The sequence below is a fragment of the Antechinus flavipes genome, chromosome 3 (genome assembly GCF_016432865.1).
Source record: "Antechinus flavipes isolate AdamAnt ecotype Samford, QLD, Australia chromosome 3, AdamAnt_v2, whole genome shotgun sequence".
Taxonomy (NCBI): domain Eukaryota; kingdom Metazoa; phylum Chordata; class Mammalia; order Dasyuromorphia; family Dasyuridae; genus Antechinus; species Antechinus flavipes.
Window position 1 is genome coordinate 64,750,353 of NC_067400.1, and position 18,597 is coordinate 64,768,949.

Genomic DNA, 18,597 nt, shown 5'->3' on the forward strand with positions numbered 1-18,597 from the left:
ATACTATTTTCATTTTTGTTGTTTTTTCTTTCTTGTGTTATTTTTTCCCTTTTGTTCCGATTCTATTTTTACAACGTGACTAATGTAGAAATGTTTTTTTGTTTGTTGTTTTTAAACTGCCTCCTTTATATTGTAAGTTTCTTGAGGGGAGGATTGTTATTTTGTCTCTGTATCTCCCTAGGGCTTAGCACAATCCCTGGTGGGCTTAATGGTTAATTCTGTCTAGGACAGAAAAAGAGCAATAGTGAAACTGTTCTGTTCCAAAGGCACTCTGGGACATGAAAATCATTTGGTAAGAAGAAGGAATTTGATTTTCAATGTCAAGCCAGAATTGGCTTCCTTTCCTTTCTTTTTCTGTCCTTGTATATTTAGATTTATCGAATAAGATTAACGTATGTTCAGTACTTTGCAAGTCTTCATGTTCTCTATAACTTGTTGTTAATCATTGAATAAATATTTACGATTTGCCTATGTGCCAGGCACTGTTAATTCTACTTATCATTATTATTCCTTTTGGACTTCCACAAGGGAGAGAAGGCAGTGGTTGAAGCTGAGGAGGTCAGAGCTTTGAGTGACCCTGATCCTGGAATAAGGCTAGAGTTAAGAGCCTTAAAGAAAAAGAATCCTAAATTATTGCAATTATTGTTTTTTCTCAGTCCAATTGGACAGATGAGCAGAAAAGGGGAGATTGATTTCTTGTATTATGTCTCTCATCTTCTCCTTTTTATAGGTCATGATCCATATTTGGGGTATAGAAGTCCTCTTCCAATTTTTTTCCCCTGCAAGCTGCAATTGTGTAAGGCCATAAATTTTCTACTACCATCTCTGCCTCCCTCACATCTGGAGATCTGAGAGGGTATGCTGGAGGAGATTTAAGAATTGATTGGAGATAGATGTTTTCACAAAAAAGGGCTAGTTTTGGTATTTTCACCTTTTTTGATTGTTTGCTTGCTTGTTGTTTTTTTTTTTTTCTCATTCCCCTCCCCCCACTTTTGATCTGATTTTTCTTGTGCAGCATGATTAATGTGGAAATATGTTTAGAAGAATTACACAATTTAACCTACATTGGAGTTCTGTCTAGGGGAAGGGGAAGGTGGAAAGGGAAGGAGAAAAATTTGAACACAAGATTTTTGCAAGGGTGATAGTTGAAAATTATCTTTGCTTGTATTTTGAAAAATAAAAGATTATTCTAAAAAAAGAAGTGCTTACTTATTCAATAAACAATTATGGCAACATTAATAGCTAGCATTTATATATTGTTTTGAGGTTTGTATAGCATTTGTGTATTTACATTTGATCCTCAACGCTTTGAGGTAGATATTATTTTACAAATAAATAAACTAAGGTTGAGAGAAAGTGACTTACCTAGGTTTACATAGCTAGTCAATGTCTGAGGTTGGATTCGAACTCCGGTCTTCCCAACCCAAAGTGCCTTCTAGCTGCCTTCTAGCTAGATGAATTTGTGAATGGAATCAAGAGAACGTTGAATAGCTTGGTTGTAAGAGGAGCAGCATAAATATCTTCATGATCGGTGCCCTCTAGTGGCTTTTTGGGAAGACTGTCTCAGGACAAAGAATCTGAAAGTCTCCGTCTTAAGTGGAGCGCCAGCTGATAGATGAACCAGACACTGCATTCCCTTGCTGGATAACTAATACAGTTACATGCTATCTTACTGTAGGCTTACGGAGTGCATCAATGGGGCCATACAAGTGGGCTGTTCACATGTCAGGCGTTGTATTCGCCTCCCACAGAATTTTTCACATTGTCAGTACTTAACAAACGACTATTGAAACGAACAAGTCCTATTTACCCCAGGCTTCACATTTCTCCTGTTGGCAGGCTATTATTTAGAATAATAACTAAGGGGAAATCACTTTTTTTTCAGGATATATTTTAAGGTTTTAATTTCAGATGCATGATCTCAAAAGTAGAGCTTTTAAAAAATTAATCACTTAGGTCTTGATAATATGAAAATACCTTAAATAGAATAAAGTTTCCATTTATCTCAAAAAATTTTCTATAATGACTTTTAAAATATTTTTATACAAACATCCTTATTAACCTGATGGAATTTTAAAAAGTTGAATCTCAAGGCATTTGCTTGAACACAATACTTTATGCTAAATGTTCCAATTTTTCCACTTGAAGTTCACATTAAATTTCAAGGTGGGCACCTTCCTTTACTCTCTGTGGTGAAAAATTTGGAAATCACTTTTCTCCATACCCAAATCTTTCATTTCTAAATAGATTGATCACATACACAGATGTAATCACATACATATAACTTTACCCCTAAATAGATAGCCAGGGCTTAAGAGAAACAGACATCAAACCTAAAATAAGTTTCCCCGAATCTGTGCATTTGTTCTCCTCCTTCCCTAGCACTTTGTGTCATCGTTAAGAGAGAAGCTAATAATTTTTGCCATTGAGTTGACTAATATAGCAACTATTACCTTTCTTAGAGAGACCTCTGTGATGTTAAAATGATGGGAGACTCAGAGAGTTCATAGGATCATAATTGCTGAGAGACCTTAGATATTATTTATTCAAATGTTTTCATTTTACAGAGGGAAAAGTTGAGGTCCAAAGTAGGCAGTGATTGTCTGAGGTATTGATAGAGTTAGGATTTAAACATCATTTAGATATTCCAGATTTTTTTTGAAAGAAACTTGCCTCAAAAATGTTGTCATAATTGTTAACTGCTTTTCCTATCATTTATTCTATTCTCTCTCTCCTTTTACCCTGTCCCTCCTCAAAAGTATTTTACTTTTGATTTCCCTGTCCCCCAATCTTTCCTACCTTTATCATTTCCCCTAATCCCTGTAAGGTAAACCCAGTTGAGGGAGTATGTTATTCTCTTTTTGAGTTAATTCTGAGGAGAAAGCTCACTCACTCTCCTTTCCTTCCCTACTTACCACTTCCTCTTCCCTTCCACTGTAAAAACTTGTTCTTGTCTCTTTTATGGCAGATAATTTGCCTCTACCTCTCCCATTCTCCCAATATACTTCTCTCTCACCCCTTAATTTTATTTTTTAAGATCCCTCTTGGAAAGGGACCCACATTTGTAAAAATATTTGTGCCAGCCCTTTCTGTAGTGGCAAGAAACTGGAAACTGAGTGGATGCCCATCACTTGGAAAATGGCTGAACAAGTTATGGTATATGACTGTTATGGAATATTATTCTGTAAGAAATGACCAGCAGGATGATTTGAGAGAGGCCTGGAGAGACTTTCATGAATTGATGCTGAGTGAAATGAGCAGGACCAGGAGTATATTGTACACGGCAACAAGAAGATTATATGATGATCAATCCGATGCACGTGGCTCTTGTCAACAATGAGATGATTTGGACCAATCTTGTGATGAAGAAAATCATCTGCTCCCAGAGGAGTACAATGCGGACTGAATGTGGACTACAACATAGTATGTGCATTCTTTTTGTTGTTTGTTTACATTTTGTTTTCTTTCTCATTTTTTTCCTTTTTGATCTGATTTTTCTTGTACAGCATGATATTTGTGGAAATATGTATAAAGGAATTGCACATGTTTAACATATATTGGATCACTTGCTGATTGAGGGAGGGGATGGCGGAAGGAAGGGAAAAAATAGAACACAGGGTTTTGTTGGGGTGAATGTCAAAAATTGTCCATATATATATTTTGAAAATAAAAAAGCTTTAATTTTTAAAAAGATATCAAAATTTCTCTTCAGCTCTGTCTTTTCACCAAGAAAAGCTTGAAAGTCCTCTGTTTCACTTAATACCCTTTTTTCCCCCAGAAGGAGAAAACACAGTTTTGCTGAGTAGGTGATTTTTGAAAACCAGTTTTTTTCCCTTTTCACCCCACCCCTCCCACTGGCTTCCCTCACCAAAGACATGAGAAACTCAGTGTTAAAAGAGCATTAAAAATCAAGGAGAGGTTTAGAGAGTCTCCTGTTTATTCTTATTTCTGACTTCCTAATGAGACCTGATATTAGAGAAAATCCTGCCCTTTCTCTTGTCCACCCCCTCCCCTTCCCTTTCTTGTGTTTCCAGGGTCTCTGGCTCCTTTAGTCCTTCAGGTCCCAAGGTGTTCTGCTTGGAGGTATCTGTTGACCTCCTCTGTGACAGGCTGTTTAGGTCTCAGGACTCTGCCTGTGGCAGGAAATCTCTTCAGCTTTATCCTCTGCTGACTGCTCCGACATCTCCTCTAGCACAATGTGTGCGACACAGAGGCCGCGAATGCTTCGGAAAGGGCTGGGCCGGCAAGAGGACCGGAACGGGGGAAGTGGAGGCCGGCCCCGGGCAAAGGGACCAAAGTACTCGGCAGCAAAGGTTACCACGTTAGAAGGCTGGCGGAGCAACAGGAAGAGTAAGAAGTCCGAGATGAGGGTCTGGGCCTCTGGGTGATGGCGCATGTAAGTGGTATGGCTGGCCTGGAGCTCCTCCTGGGGGAAGAACATACATACAAACAGAACATCTTCTGGTACGATCTCATTTTAGAGAGGAGGAAATGACCTTCGGTCAAATGGTTAAAGTTTCTATTTAAACCCAAAGTCAAATTCAGAGCCAAAGTGAAAAGTCTTCAAAGTTTGACCTCAGTCTCCTTCTATGCTAAAGAAAAAATTGGGCTCCTTTCCCCATTTTTTGTATCTTGGGCTGTTATCAATCTTAACTATCTCCTTGTTTTGCTTCCTCTTCGGCGGACTATTTTATTTATTTGTTTGTTATTTATTTTTTGAGAGGTAACTGGGGTTATGTGCCCAAGGCCACACAGGATTATTAAGTGTTTTGGTGTATTGGAACACAAGTTCTCTGCCTTATCCACTTCTCCATCTAACTGCTTCCCACCCTGCAATTAAAACACTCTTGGGATGAGAATCAAATGTTTTCATAGACTCATTGAGAATGGAGGGGTGCTCTAGAAATCCTAGCTCCTAGGCCCCCTCCTCTGCCTTTTAGGATCCTCTCTGGATCTTGCCTCTTGACCATCAGATTCTTTTACCTTCCGATCCCGGTAAATGGCAGAGAGCTGAAGATCCTCTTCCCAATCCAGGTGTTTCTTTTCAAACACTGGTTTGGCTTCAGGCTTATCTGGGCAGAAGGAAGAAAGAGGTGGAGGTGAAGAGGAGAAAGATGAGAAAGTTGGAAACATCCTTCTGGCCTTCCACCTCCCTTCCTGTCTGGCCCAATGGGACTCAGAAAGAAACAGGAAGAGAAGATGTAGGAGACTCATTACAAAGCAAGTTTTGATCTCAATTTTAGGATTCCTTTGAGTATATATGCTGTGTGCCAAACTCAAAGGCATCAGCTGTTCCAAGATTGACAGATCTAAAGCAAGACTGGACCTTAGAGATTATCCAATAAAAATTCCTTATTTACAAATGATAGGATCCTAGATAAAAATAATAATTATGATGATGATGAGAATACTTAATACCTTTGAGTGTAAGGTTTGCTAATGTTAACTCATTTGATCTTCACGGTTCTGTAAATTAAATGCTATTTTTTGGGTTTTTTTTTTTAATACAAACCATTCTCAATTGATACTTAAATGCTATTATTATTCCCGTTTTACAGGTGAGGAAAACTGAGACACAGAAACACATAGGGCAAAAAAAAATTGTCCAGTCACGCAGCTAGAAAATGTCTGAGGCCATATTTGAATACATTTTTGAACTGAGTCTTCCTCGCTCCTGGCCCAGGGCTCTATCCATTCTGTCACCCACCTGGCTTGTTAATAGGGATAATAATAAGGGGCAGCAAAGGCAACTAGAAACACAGTCAGGAGGACCTGAGTTTAAAACTGACCTCAGACACTTAATACTTACTAACTGGGCAAGTCACTTAACTCCAACTACTCCCCCAAATAATAATAATAATAAAAATAGCACTGGGTACTACCATAGTGCATGGAGTACACTGAAACCAAGAAAACCTGAGTTCAAATATGACCTCAGACACTAGCTGTGTGACTCTGGACAAATCACTTAACCCAGTTTCCCTCAGTTTCCTAATTTGTAAAATGAGATGGAGAAGGAATAGTAAACCAGCCCAGTATCTTTGCCAAGAAAACCCCAAATAGGAATCATGAAGAATTGGAAATGAGTGAACAATAGGTGGTTAATGTGAAAGCCAAATGGGATACTATGTAAAACACTCTTTAAATCTTATAATGCTACATAAATGCCAGATGATATTATTGTTACTAGATCAAGAAACTGAGGTCCTTGAGGTCTATGCAAGAATGTAGCCACCCCTAAGGTGGTAAGTGGGAAAGCCAGATTTCAAACCTAGACCTGGTTCAAAATTCACTCTTCTTTTCCATAATATCCTGATGCTTCAGAATGAATAGAAATGCTACCTCTTTCTGGAAGGCCCGGGGGAAATTATTCCCACCTTTCCTATTTTCTCTATCACCACCATAAAGGTGGACCCTATCTAAGAGGGTCTAGGAAGGATGCTTTTAGCCTGACTTTAATAATAAAGCCTTTATCAGGCCAAGCTTGTGTCCTGATTTTTGGCCTAAAAATTCGAGGGTATGATTTCCCTGCTTGATTTGGCTCCCTACTTACCCTCTTGTCTTATTATGGGCATCTTGTTGATGATGCAGCAGAAGGGGGAACCCACCTGGATTCTCTTGGCCAGGTGTCTAAGGGAGAAGAAGAGGAGGGTTTTTATGAGGCACCAAGAGTGACAAAAGTGGGGTGTGAGGAAAAAATTCAATTCTCCCCTCTCTTCTCCTAGTCTGGTCATTAGAAATATCAACTAACTCCCCACCCTGATGCAGATTAGTCAAACAGACTCAGGACCATTTGAACCTCCCACTGACTCTCAAATTCATTTATGACCATCTATAGTCCACTATCATCTATACCCATTTACTTCCATATCTACCATGGAAACTCAGTAACAGTTCATGTGAAAAAGATCTTGGGGTCTCAGTGGAATACAAGATCAACATTAATAATCAGTGTGAGAAAGAACGATAGCATACTATGCAGATTGAAAAATTTCTTATGTATTTCTTATGTATACCAACAACCATATTGTTGATGACAATATAAGTATAATTTATATCAGGTTGCTTGCCTTCTCAAGGAGGGGATAACAAGGAAGGGAAGTAGGGAAAAATTTGGAACTCAAAATTTTTTAAAATAAGTGTTAAAATTTTTTTGTTCATATGTAATTGAGAAAAAAATAAAATTAAATGAAAAAAAATTTGTATGATGAAGCAGCCAGACAACTAACGAGAACCTTGTATGCATCAAGAAAGGAATAGTGTTCAGTATAAGGCAGGTATTTCTCTATTTTGCCTTGTACAAGACACTATTCCTCTATTCTTCCTCTAGTCTGACTACACGTGAAGTATCATATTCAGTTTTAAGCATCATGTTTTAGTAAAGCCCAGAAGGCAACAGGTATGGTGAGGGGCCAGGAGATAGACCATACCAAATGAAGAAATATGGATAGTAAAGCCTGAAAAGGAGAAGACCTTCATTCACTCATCACCTCTACTTCCTTACATCCATCCAGATCCTCACACCTATTACTAGCCATCAGCCATAACCTTCCATCTTCCACTAAGTAAACTTGCTCACCCGTCAGATAACAGGTAGTACTGCCATGTCATGGGGATGTCTTCGTTGGAATGCATTGTCTGTTCTACCACCATTGCTTCAGCCTTCTCGGAGCCAAATTGAATGGTTTGAAAGCCCAGGGCTTCCTAATGGAGGTGGGGATGGAGAGACAAGCGGCCATGGATCAGGCACTCCCCTCCCTTCCTCAAGTTTGACCCTCTCCTTCTCCTACCTACCCCTGAATACCACCTTTCTTTGTAAGTGTCTCAATACTCTTCAAACAAGCTGAATCTATTTTTTTTCCTGCCACAAAGGTGGAACGAGGATATGGTGACCGTATTTTCTCCCATCTCTTCAGTTCTTTCCTCCTGCCTGCCATTTTTTTCTTGAATGGTACCCAGCTCCAACCTCCTGGACTCTGACTCAATGTTTTCTGTCCCTTAGCAACTCTCCTTCAGGACCATGGATAACTTCCCAACTCATCCCTCTCTCCTAAGTCCATCAGCACCCCTTTTCTCTGCCCTCCCCCCAGCTCACTCCCAGCTATATAGCCTCCTCACATAGGTGGAATGGCAGAGCTTTCCTTCTTCATCAAGGGTCAGGAATTTGGCATTGTGGGGAACCTTCCGTCGCCACCCCATCACTCTCAGCAGGACCAGGTTGGCAGACTCTGAGATGAACCCATCCATCATACTCAGACTAAACGATATCTTTTCCGTCTTTATATCCTGCTCAAGATGTTATATGGATTAGAATTCCTAATAGCAAGGAGAGGGAATGGGAGTAGCTAAAACCTTAGGACAGTAGAGCTCAAAGATGAGTCTTTAGTCCAGCACATCCTGCTTATTACATACCCAGACCAATCATTCCAAAAAGTGCTCAGTGATGCCTTCCTTCCAGTTGAGGGTCCCTACTCACCTCACCTTCCTTGAGGACCCTAGTCACCAGTATGTCTTCCTGCTCCATCAATAATGTAGTCTTCCTGTCAATCGGCAGGGGTAGGAACTGCCAAATTTAAGACAAATGGAGGACATAGGAACAAGCTGAGGAGGAGCCAAAGACATAGTCTCTCAAAGAAACAGCTGGGGTCTTGGGGCGCCTGAGCTTGGGTGCACTCCACCATTGTGGTAGATTTCTAGGCTTAAGGTGGGGATATGTGAAGTATAAATTGACCCCATGGGTTACAGTGTGATGTAATTGGGAATGAGAAGAGGGAGGCAAAAACCACCCTCTGATCTTTTGAACTCTTCATCTATTAGTTATATGCTGTTTAGGGGATATAGCTTAAATTGGGGAGAAGGGGAGATTTAAGAAATTAAAGAATTCTGGGGTACCTGGGAATATAACAACTCATATTTACAGGGTTAAGTTTGACATTATGCCTCTTTCACACCATCCTAGGGAGGTAGGAACTATAAAATTAGCATTTCTATTTTATTCATTAAGAAATTTAGGATGAAAAGCAGAGTGACAAAGTCACTTGCCTATGATCACAGCCAGGAAGTACCTGGGTCTCCTCACTTTACATCCATGTCCCTCAGCCAGTCCCAGGTCTACCCACCTTACCCCACATTTCCACATTTCCCTATAGTGAGCATTCTTTGTCATTAAGCCAAAGCTAAGGATCTATGATGATGAGGGAGGGGAAAGACATGAGGAGAAATGTAGGTCCTGACACCTTAATGAATTCATGATGGTGCTGCTCATATGTTGCCAAATTCCAGGAGAGATAGCCTGAAAGGAAAGCAAGAGAGAGACCTGATGTATGAGGAGATATGAGATAGAACTTAGTTGTGTGAGAGATTAAGGAAAGGGGTGGAGAAGTTATTTGTAAGGGAGCTTTGAGACTATGAGATTTGGGCCCCAGATTAGAAGAACCAGATTGATTCTAGCCTCCAAGAGACTTCTGGAGTGCTGAGGACTGTTTCCAAAGTGAATGTTTGGAGATCCCCTAACACTGTAGGAGAAACGCTTGCCCAGTGCAGCTTTGACGGGTTTCTTGCCTCACCTCCACACCATTGCTAATAAAACAATGGGGAAAAGAGCCAGTTAGATGGCACACTGGATGGTCAGTGAAGTCAGGGGACCCGAGTTCAATCCCGGGCTCAAGACTTAACTAGCTGTGTGATTGTGACCAAGTCACTTAACCCCATTACCTCAAAAACAAACAATAAAGCAATGGGGAATAGCTGTGTGATCCTGGTAACCCCAATTGCCTCAAAAACAAACAATAAAGCAATGGGGAAGAGATTCCGAGCCAAGAAGTGAGGTGCTGCAAGGATGGATTAACAGAAGGTACAAGGGAGAGGTCCAGAATCAGAAGTCTTACCTGAGATAGAGGTCCCACAGGGGATTTCCTCCAGCTGACCCCGGCTCGTGGCATGCACTAGGACACAGAGCATCAGGTCCCCCTCAGAGTTCTGGTAATAGGCTTGCTGTATGTCCAGAGTATATTCCCCTAGAGTCTGGTTAGTCTCGGATATCATGTTCAGAGTCTCGGAAAAATAGAGCAACTGAATTTCTTCTTTACCTATGGGCAAGAGAGGTAAGGCAAATGAGAACTATAAAAAGCTCCAGACTTCAGCACCTCTGTTCTGCACCCCTCTCCCAACCTAAATCCTTCCTTCCAAAGGCCCATAACTTTTCAAGAACTTCTGCTAGTGTCCACCATTCAAACTAGAGATATTTGTCCCCTTTGGTTCAGAAAAGTTAACTGAGGCTGGATGAGAGGAAGGAACAAGATTACCTGGTTTCCCAGATAAAACTTTAGTAATCATCTAATAAAAAATTTCATGTTTAACCTATTTTGGATTGCTTGATGTCCATGGGAGGGAGGAGAGAAGAGGGAAGGAGAAAAATTTGAAACACAAGGTTTTGCAAAGGTAAATGCTGAAAACCATTTGTGCATGTAATTGGAAAAATAAAAAGCTATTTTAAAAAATCATCAAATAGGGGCAAGTTGATAGCCTACTGCAGTGGTTCTCAAAAGTGTGGTGCAGTGAATCCTGGAGGATCTCTGAAATCCTTTCAGAGGATCAACAAATTCAAAATTAGTTATTTTTCTATTTACGATAAATATTTATTATGTAACCCATGTAAACAAAAACTCTTTGTATACATTCTCAATAGTTGTTAATACCGTAAAGATACTGAGAAAAAGTTTGAGAACCATTGGCCTAGTGGATATAGCCCTGGCTCTGGAGTCAGGAGGACCTGAGTTCAAATGTGACCTCAGACATTCAACACTAGCTGTATGAACCTGAGCAAGTCACTTAATCCAAATTACCTCATAAAAAAAATAGAAATAATATAAGAGAAAGAAGTTCTTGAGAGAGGGGTCAATGATTCCTGGATAAATTTCTGGTCTATCAAATTGAGTGGGACTGGAGGGGGAATTACATCTTTTTTTAAACTATTCTTTAATTAAAATTGAGTATTTATTCAATTATTTTATTTTATTTATTGTTGCTGAAGCAATTGGGATTAAATGACTTGCCCAGGGACAAACAGCTAGGAAGTGTTAAGTGTCTGAGCAGATTTGAATTCAGATCCCCCTGACTCCAGGGCTGGCGCTCTATCCACTGCGCCACCTAGCAGCCCTAAATTTAATCATTTAAAAAAGATTATTCTGAGAAGTGATCCACAGACTTCACCACAACCAAAGGGATGTGTAATACATACACCAAAAAAGTGTGGGATGTGGGAGGTTGAATCCTCCACCGCCCACTTCGGACAACACAGGATTATAAGGTCTTCAAGTGCCCCAAGTCACACCCGGGTAGTAAGCAGTCCCTGAGCCCCAGTCCCACTGCTTTTCCGGAGGGGTCTCCCTTAAACACAGCCCGGCAGGAGAAGCAGCTTCTCGTCTCTTCCCCAGTTCCCGGTCTCTCACGCTGCCCTTCCCCGAGCCTGGGATGCGCGCTCACTGATTGAAGACAGAAATTGCAAGGCTGCATAATTGGCTTCAGGTGCGGGCGACTGTGGTTCCTCGGACACCTCCGGCTCCGGGCTTTTGGCGCCTGGGGGCAGAGTTTAGTCAGACAGGCGAGAAGCAGGGTGACGGTACAGGTGATGCAGGTCTAGGAAGGGGAGGGGGCTGGGGACAATTCCTAGCACCCGCCCCGTTCGAACCCCCGGGATTCTCGAGGTGGACTCAGAACGAGGTAGGGAAATCCCCTCTCTGAGGAGGCTGATTCACTAACCCCCCGAAACGCAGACCCTTACCTCTGCCCTTCATGCTGTCGGTCCTCCAGAATGTGTCTACTGGTCCCCATGGCAACCGACAGGCAGCTGCCTCTTAAAGGAGCCATCACCCATTTTCACCTTTTTCTTCCTTTCTACCAAACCCCCAAATTCACCTCGGAGGGAAGCTGTGTGGGCTGGGTTATTAACGCTTCCATTGGCCAAGCTGATTCATCCCGAATGGTTGACCCTCCTTGTCTGCAGTGTGTGTGTGAGAATGGAGAGGATATAAACCAACCCAAACCAAAAAGCATTAAGTACTTAAAATGTGCAAGGAACTGTCTTGGGTGTCTGAGATTCGAAGAGAAACACAAACCCAATCCTAGTCCTCAAAGAGTTTACTGAGAAACACTGAATAACAGATATAATTTCAGAAGAGAGAGGAGTCTCCAAAACAAAGGGGAATCGCTCAATTAACAAGCATTTAAGTGCCTACTGTGGGCCAGGAACTGTGCTAAGTACTGGGCATACAAATACAGAAGTGAAGTCTTTCTCTACCGTAAGGATTTTACAATCTAGCTGAAAGAGATAACATGTTTATACACATACAGTTAAATACAAGGTAGATAGTTGTAAGGTCATTTTAAAAGGAAGGCTCTGGGAGCTAGTGAGATCAGAAAAGGTTTCCTGTTGGATCCTTGAAGGGAGGCTGAGAACTTTTTAAAAATCGATTTTTATTGATACCTTTGTTTTCATATTGCCTAAATGTCTTTGGTTCCTCTGATTACCCTTCCCAGAGAATATTACCTCATAATAATTTTTTCTTAAAGAAGAGAAAAAAAAAATCAGTAAAGCTAATCAATACAATGAAACATACTCAAGAATCTTATCTCTGCATAGAATGAGAGAGGGGTATCCCAGCATATTTCTTTTTTGGTCTCTTTAATGTACTTTTCTTTTCTTTTCTTTTTTTTTGCTGAGGCAATTGGGGTTAAATGATTTGCCCAGAGTCAGAGACAGATAGGAAGTATTAAGTGTCTGAGGTCAAATTTGAACTCAGAGTCCTCTTGACTTCAGGGCTGATGCTCTATCCACTGCTGCCACCTACCTGTCTTTCTTTATTGTACTTTTACAAATTCCATTTCTGCTATCCTTTGGCGCTGTTCTTGCAAATTCTTGTAACTGTGTATATTGTTTTCCTGGTTCTGCATGTATTATTTTAGATGATTTCATGTAAACTTTTGGTTCTATTGCACATGTTTAACATGTATTACTTGCCATCTGGGGAGGAGGTAGGGAGAAAGGAGAGAGAAAAAAATTGGAACATAATTTTGCAGGGGTGAATGTTGAAAACTATGCATATATTTTGAAAAGAAAAAAACTATTAAAAAAAATTTTGGTTCTAAAAGGTTGAAGGGAACAGAGAATGTCGAAGGCAAGAATAAAGTGTCGAAATCAGGGAACAACCAAGTAGGTTGGTTTAATTGAAATACAAAGGGCATTATCAATTGGAAAATGGCAGAACAAGTTGTGGCGTATGATAGTGAGTAACTGTATTATTGTGTTATAAGAAGGATGGTTTTAAAAAAACCTGGGAAGATCTATATGTCTTGATGCAAAGCAAAGTGAGCAGAATCAGAACATTGTACACAATAACGATGCTGTAACAATGATCAACTCTGAAAGACTTACTCTTCCAAGACAATTCCAAAGGACTCATGATGAAAAATGTTCTTCACTGTCAGAGAGAAATCTGACAAAATGTGAGTGCAGATTGAAACATATTTTTTCGCTTCATGTCTCTTGCTTTTTGTTGTTGTTGCTTGCAACATGGCTAATACAGAAAAATTTTTTGCATGCCTTCACAAGTATAATTGATATACATTGCTTACTTTCTCAATGGGTGGGGGAGAGAGAAAGTTTGAAACTCAAAAAAAAATTTTAAAGAATATTAAAAATAAATAATTTTAAAAACACAAAGGGCATGAAAAAAATGTATAATAAAACTGGAAAAGTAGGCTGGAGCCAGACTCTAAAGAGTTTTAAATATCAATATGAAGAGTTTATATGTGATCTTAGAGGCAAAAAGGTGATTAAGCAAGGGAGTGATGAGATCAGACTTGTACTTTAGGAAGAGTATTTTGGCAGCTATATGGAACATGCATTGAAAAGAATAAAAACTAGAAACTGGGGGGGGGGCATAATAAAGAGTCTAGTACAATAATCCTAGCAAAAGTGATATATGGGCTTGAATTAAGGGGGTGGCTGGGGAAGAGAAGGGACAGATAATTGCTACAAGTCTCTACTAGCTCTGAGAGTTTTATAATTCTGTAAAAATCATAACTAGGGGGCTCATCCCTAGCTAGCTGTGTCACTGAATGTCTCTGGGTCTCAGTTTCCTATTCACCAAATAAATTCTTCATATTCAGTCATTTTATTTGTAAAGCCAGCCCTTCTTTCATTTGAAAGCAGACTTGCTGATGTCTGAAGATGACTGCCCGCTAGGGGTCATTGCTCTAGTAGCTTCAGAAGAGGTTCACTCCCCCACCCCACCTGCATTCCCCAGCCCCAACTTTGGCTCTAACCTACCATATAGAAGTATCAGGTGGCATTCCTCTCCTCCCGCAAAATCCTCCCTAAGACACACATGTCACGTTTCATTTTGTTTCTTTCCCTTATTTCTCCCATCCACTACCTAGTCCCATTTACTCCTTACCCAGTCTAAATACCATTACAACACACGACCCAAGAAAGTGAAACAAGTAGTGATTGTTTCAGTCAATATTCAACAAGATCGTGAGTCACTAACCTTTCAGGGGAAAAATATTGTTCTCCCCTTAATATCCTTATAACTTAAATACACACACACACACACATATATACATATCTATATATCTCTGTCTATATTTAATTTAAAACATTGAGCCAAGACAATTCCAAAAGACTCATGATAGAAAGAAAAAGAACTTTGGAGTTTAAATTCTATTTTCACTTTTTGTTTGTTTTTGTTGACTTTTCCCTTTTCCTCCTTCTTTTTTCATAACATGACTAACATGGAAATAAAAAACAAAAATAATAAAAATCACTACAACTAACCACACTTGCAAAGTATTTACTTTAAATTCATGAATTCAAGTGATAAAATATCATGATATTTTTTTAATCAAGAAAATTCTTTATTTTTTCACCTATTTTTTGTTCATAATTAATACTTATTTTCAGCCCCCCCCACACACACTTTTTTTTTTTTTTTTGGCTTTGCTTTGTCAATTTTAGAAGTAGTGTTCTATTACATTAATACACCACAATTTTTTTAGTGGTTCCCTTTTGGGGCATTTAGGTTGTTTCCAGGACTGGTGTGTGAGTGTGTTGTATGTGTATGTTTATTCATAAGATGTTTTGAAATTATTTGGTCTCACAGATTTTTTTTGGATTTGATGACACTTTCAGGGTACATTCTTGACAAAGGAATTTTTAAGGCAAGACTAAAATGAGTTTTGGGGTAACTTTCAAAGTTTACTCCCACATCACTAAAAAATTTCTACAAATTTGTAACTCCACTAATACTGAATGAATATGATACTACCTTCAAGTCCCACCAACACTGAATTGTGTTTCTGTTAATAATCAAATTGAAGAATACCCTAATTCTAATTCTGACTCTAACTCTGCTTCTATATACACTTGGATGGAAAATGTCATCTGCATCCAGAAAGAACTATGGAGATTGAATGCAGAGCAATACACGAGACATTTATTTATTTATTTAGAAGACAATTAAGTTTTGGTTTCCCCCCACACACACACAAACTTTTTACTTTTAATTATTTTTTTTAGATTATACAGGTACAGTCTTTTTTTTTCTTTACATATTTCCATATGAGGCATGTTGACAGAATTATCAGAACAAAAGGGGAAAACCACCAGAAAGAAAAAAACAGAAGAAAAATAAAAAACAAAATACCTTTCATTTTGATTTTTCTCTTTCAACATGACTCATTTGAAAATATGTAACAAATGAATATACATAAATGTAAAAAAATGATCATTGACTAATGACATCTTTTCATAAATATCATAGGCAGTCCCTCCAAATATGTTCGTAGCCTTCTAGAACTCTTGATATTCTATATGAAGCATGAAGAGTTTCCATTATAGAGATTTAAAGGCATTTTGAAAAAGAAAGAACAACTATTAATGCAAAAAAATATAGAGAGACTTTTATTAGGGATATATTAACTCACAAGGGAAGGCTTGTAGTTTAACACGATACAGATAGGGAAATAAAGGAACACAGGGCAGAAAGGTGCAATTGGATCACAGTACACAATTGGATCACAGGGCAAAAAACCAACTGGCACCCAGAAGGGAAGAAGAGTAACACAGGTTCTAGTACAATGATCTTAGGTTGTGGCAAAAAAGGGGATCCAGAAAGAGGCACCCTCCTGACCGAATGATGTTATTCCTCTTGTATTGGGCACACCTGGGACTGTCTCACACAACAAGGTTGCTCTAGGAGGGGGAAGAGAGACAAGGTCAAACTTTTTAACATGTTGTCTCTGAATCCCTGGCTTAGGCTGGTAAGCCTCAATTGGCAAGAAAGTTCTGAGTTTATAAGAAGGAAAATTTCAGATATAAGAGGTTATAAAGAAGGGGCAGAAAGATCTTCTTGTCTATAGCAGACAATCTGTCTTAAGAAGGAGCAGAAGTTTGTCTGGATGACCACGGCTCAGGTGAACCATTGATTTCAAACAATAATGACTTATTCTGTATAAATTCTGGTCTGGATAAAAGTAACTGTGCTAATCTAAACTTTAAAAGCTAGACAGTTTAGGAAAATGGAAATCTGCCACTCTGTTCTCACTCCATTCCTCAAAATTATTATCACTTCAAACTTGCCATTGATCCTGCTATAATCCTATGTGAGCAAAGGAGAGTTGATTGGTAACTCAAACAAACAAAACCAAAAACAAACCATTAAAAAGTCAATATTTATAAAGAAATTCAGAAGTGGCTGGAGAACAGGCCTTCAAACCAGGAAGATTCTGAAACACACAGTCAATTCTCAAGATTATTCCAGTTGCAAATGGCCATCTACATTGGGAAAAGGAACATCTTCTTGGGGAGCTCATTATACCAATGAAACAAGAGGTCCAGTTTTTTTTAAAAAAGGAAGGGCTGAAGGGGTCTAATAATTGATTTCCAGTTAGAAGGGTTATTTCATATTCCAGATATTTTCCATCAAAACTAAAGATCGGAGCAAATAGATTGAGAGTACAGCAACAAAGATTTAGGTTAGTTAGAGATGAAGACTTCTCATGAATAAGAAGTAGGAGACAATGCAACAGGAAGCTCGGAGGTCTCTCAGAAGGAGAGGCTCCCAGGCTGGACAGAGGAAAAGGGATTGGTCATCAAGACTTCTAGAGGCTCCCAATGTTGAAATATGTGATACCTAAAAGAATAAGCAGGTCCCTATTTTTAAGAACTCTCTGGGGTTTGTGGTTTGTAGTCAAACAAGGCGGTCTTTAAAAGCAATATTTTCTTTTTCCAAATTGGGGATGGTGGTGAAGCAAGAAGTACAGTTCAAAGGAAGAGGAGCATCTGAAGAGAAAAGGGATGCTCTCTCACCTTTCTGTTTTGTGTTGGTCCTACAAAAAGGAGCCTTCTAGATGTTGGCTCCAAGGAAATCAGTGGACAAAGGAGTTTTGGTTTTGAAGGGGGGAGGATTGTTCTGTGAGAACCGAAGCTAGACAGACATTGAAGACCATTACCTTTTCCAAAAGAAACCCACTAGCCGATCCCCTTGAAGGATTTTATTTCAAATTCCCTAAAAGAAGGGTGTGAAGAGAGAGATTAGAGAGAACTAGATTTAAGTCCCAGTGGCCCTCCTCTCAATCTGGTCCTCTTCCTCTTGCCTCATCTGCTACTGGCCTCTATTTGGGGTTTCAGTGGGAAAAGGCAACACTGGACAGCCAGAATTTGGATGGATGGAGGCTTGGTCAAAGGGTAGGCAAGATAAGACTGACCCAGAAGACTTCAACCATCCAGTTTCCTTCTAAGCTACCAACCTCCCTTCAAGGAAACCCCAGGACTAAGGTGGGTAGCAGGAGGAGATGAGGGAGAAGGACTATTTTTCACTTCCTTTCTCTCTTTTTCTCTCCACTCATAAACCCCATCATTTGTAACCAATCCCCTTCCCCTCGAGATCTCACTTTCCATCCATACATTCCTTTTGAAGTCCACTGTGAAGTCGATGATTTTTTCTGCTCCTTCCTCTGTCAAAGTGAGGGGAAGAGAGGCAATATTGGGGAGGGCAAATGTGCTAATGATTGGGAAGGAGGGGAGTGGAGAATTAAAAGGGCACCCAGCAAACAGGGGTCTCATTTGCCCTTGTGCTGATCTTTGCGCCTCCGAAGTTCTTCAAGGAGTCGCGCTCTGGAGGGGCCAGCATCCCCGCCAGGGCCAGGAAGGGGTCCCAAAGCCTCCTGAAGAGCAAGACAGTGGGTCCTCAGGAATGGATTGTATGTTTTCTCTTCTCCAATGGTTGATGGACACTGTGGGGAGTGAGGCAATAGAAAGCATTAGAACGCAGGGGGTAAGGAAGAATCTGGGACTTGGAGCTGGGGAATCCAGAGTGTCCAAATTGAATTGTAATTATATTCATTATGCCAAATCACCAAATGTCATACTTGTACAAGAATCCCTCTATAACATATCTAAGTGGCCAGCCAACCTTTACTTAAAGAACTCTAAAAGGGAGCCACCTGATACCTCTGGGGATACTCCATTCTTCTGGATAGATCATATTGTTAAGTTTTTCATGACATCAAACCTCATTGAAATTTTCACCAATCGCT

The 18,597-nt window shown here is 39.8% G+C and overlaps 2 protein-coding genes across 3 annotated transcripts in view; both read right to left on the reverse strand.

Annotated features, from left to right (window-relative positions):
• Positions 1-3,919: 3,919 nt before the first annotated feature.
• Positions 3,920-11,881, reverse strand: CATIP (ciliogenesis associated TTC17 interacting protein). 2 transcript variants are annotated; one of them, XM_051983563.1, is made up of 10 exons: positions 11,783-11,881; positions 11,485-11,577; positions 9,888-10,088; positions 9,237-9,292; positions 8,477-8,563; positions 8,119-8,286; positions 7,580-7,704; positions 6,554-6,630; positions 4,984-5,072; positions 3,920-4,426 (listed from the first exon to the last, which is right to left on the reverse strand). In XM_051983563.1, the coding sequence occupies exons 1-10, from the start codon at positions 11,793-11,795 to the stop codon at positions 4,115-4,117; spliced, it is 1,221 nt and encodes a 406-aa protein (XP_051839523.1). In that variant the 5' UTR covers positions 11,796-11,881; the 3' UTR covers positions 3,920-4,114. The 2 variants fall into 2 exon arrangements, with proteins under 2 accessions (XP_051839523.1, XP_051839524.1); XM_051983564.1 differs by lacking the exons at positions 11,485-11,577; positions 11,783-11,881 and adding an exon at positions 11,240-11,462.
• Positions 11,882-15,934: 4,053 nt separating this feature from the next.
• The window catches only part of LOC127553111 (probable hydrolase PNKD), a 29,889-nt gene continuing 27,226 nt past the window's right edge, over positions 15,935-18,597 (reverse strand). Inside the window, exon 9 of the mRNA XM_051983565.1 lies at positions 15,935-18,294. Coding sequence (XP_051839525.1) covers positions 18,121-18,294 — 174 coding nt within the window. The 3' untranslated portion in view covers positions 15,935-18,120. The remainder of the gene's footprint in view (positions 18,295-18,597) is intronic.

What these genes read in the sequence shown, in the direction of transcription:
- CATIP (XM_051983563.1), bottom strand. An exon ending in ACCATCATGAATTCATTAAG is followed by an intron (nt 8,564 to 9,236) that starts GTGTCAGGACCT and finishes TAAATTTGGCAG; the next exon opens with TTCCTACCCCTGCCGATTGA. An exon ending in GCCCATAATAAGACAAGAGG is followed by an intron (nt 5,073 to 6,553) that starts GTAAGTAGGGAG and finishes CCTTCTGCCCAG; the next exon opens with ATAAGCCTGAAGCCAAACCA.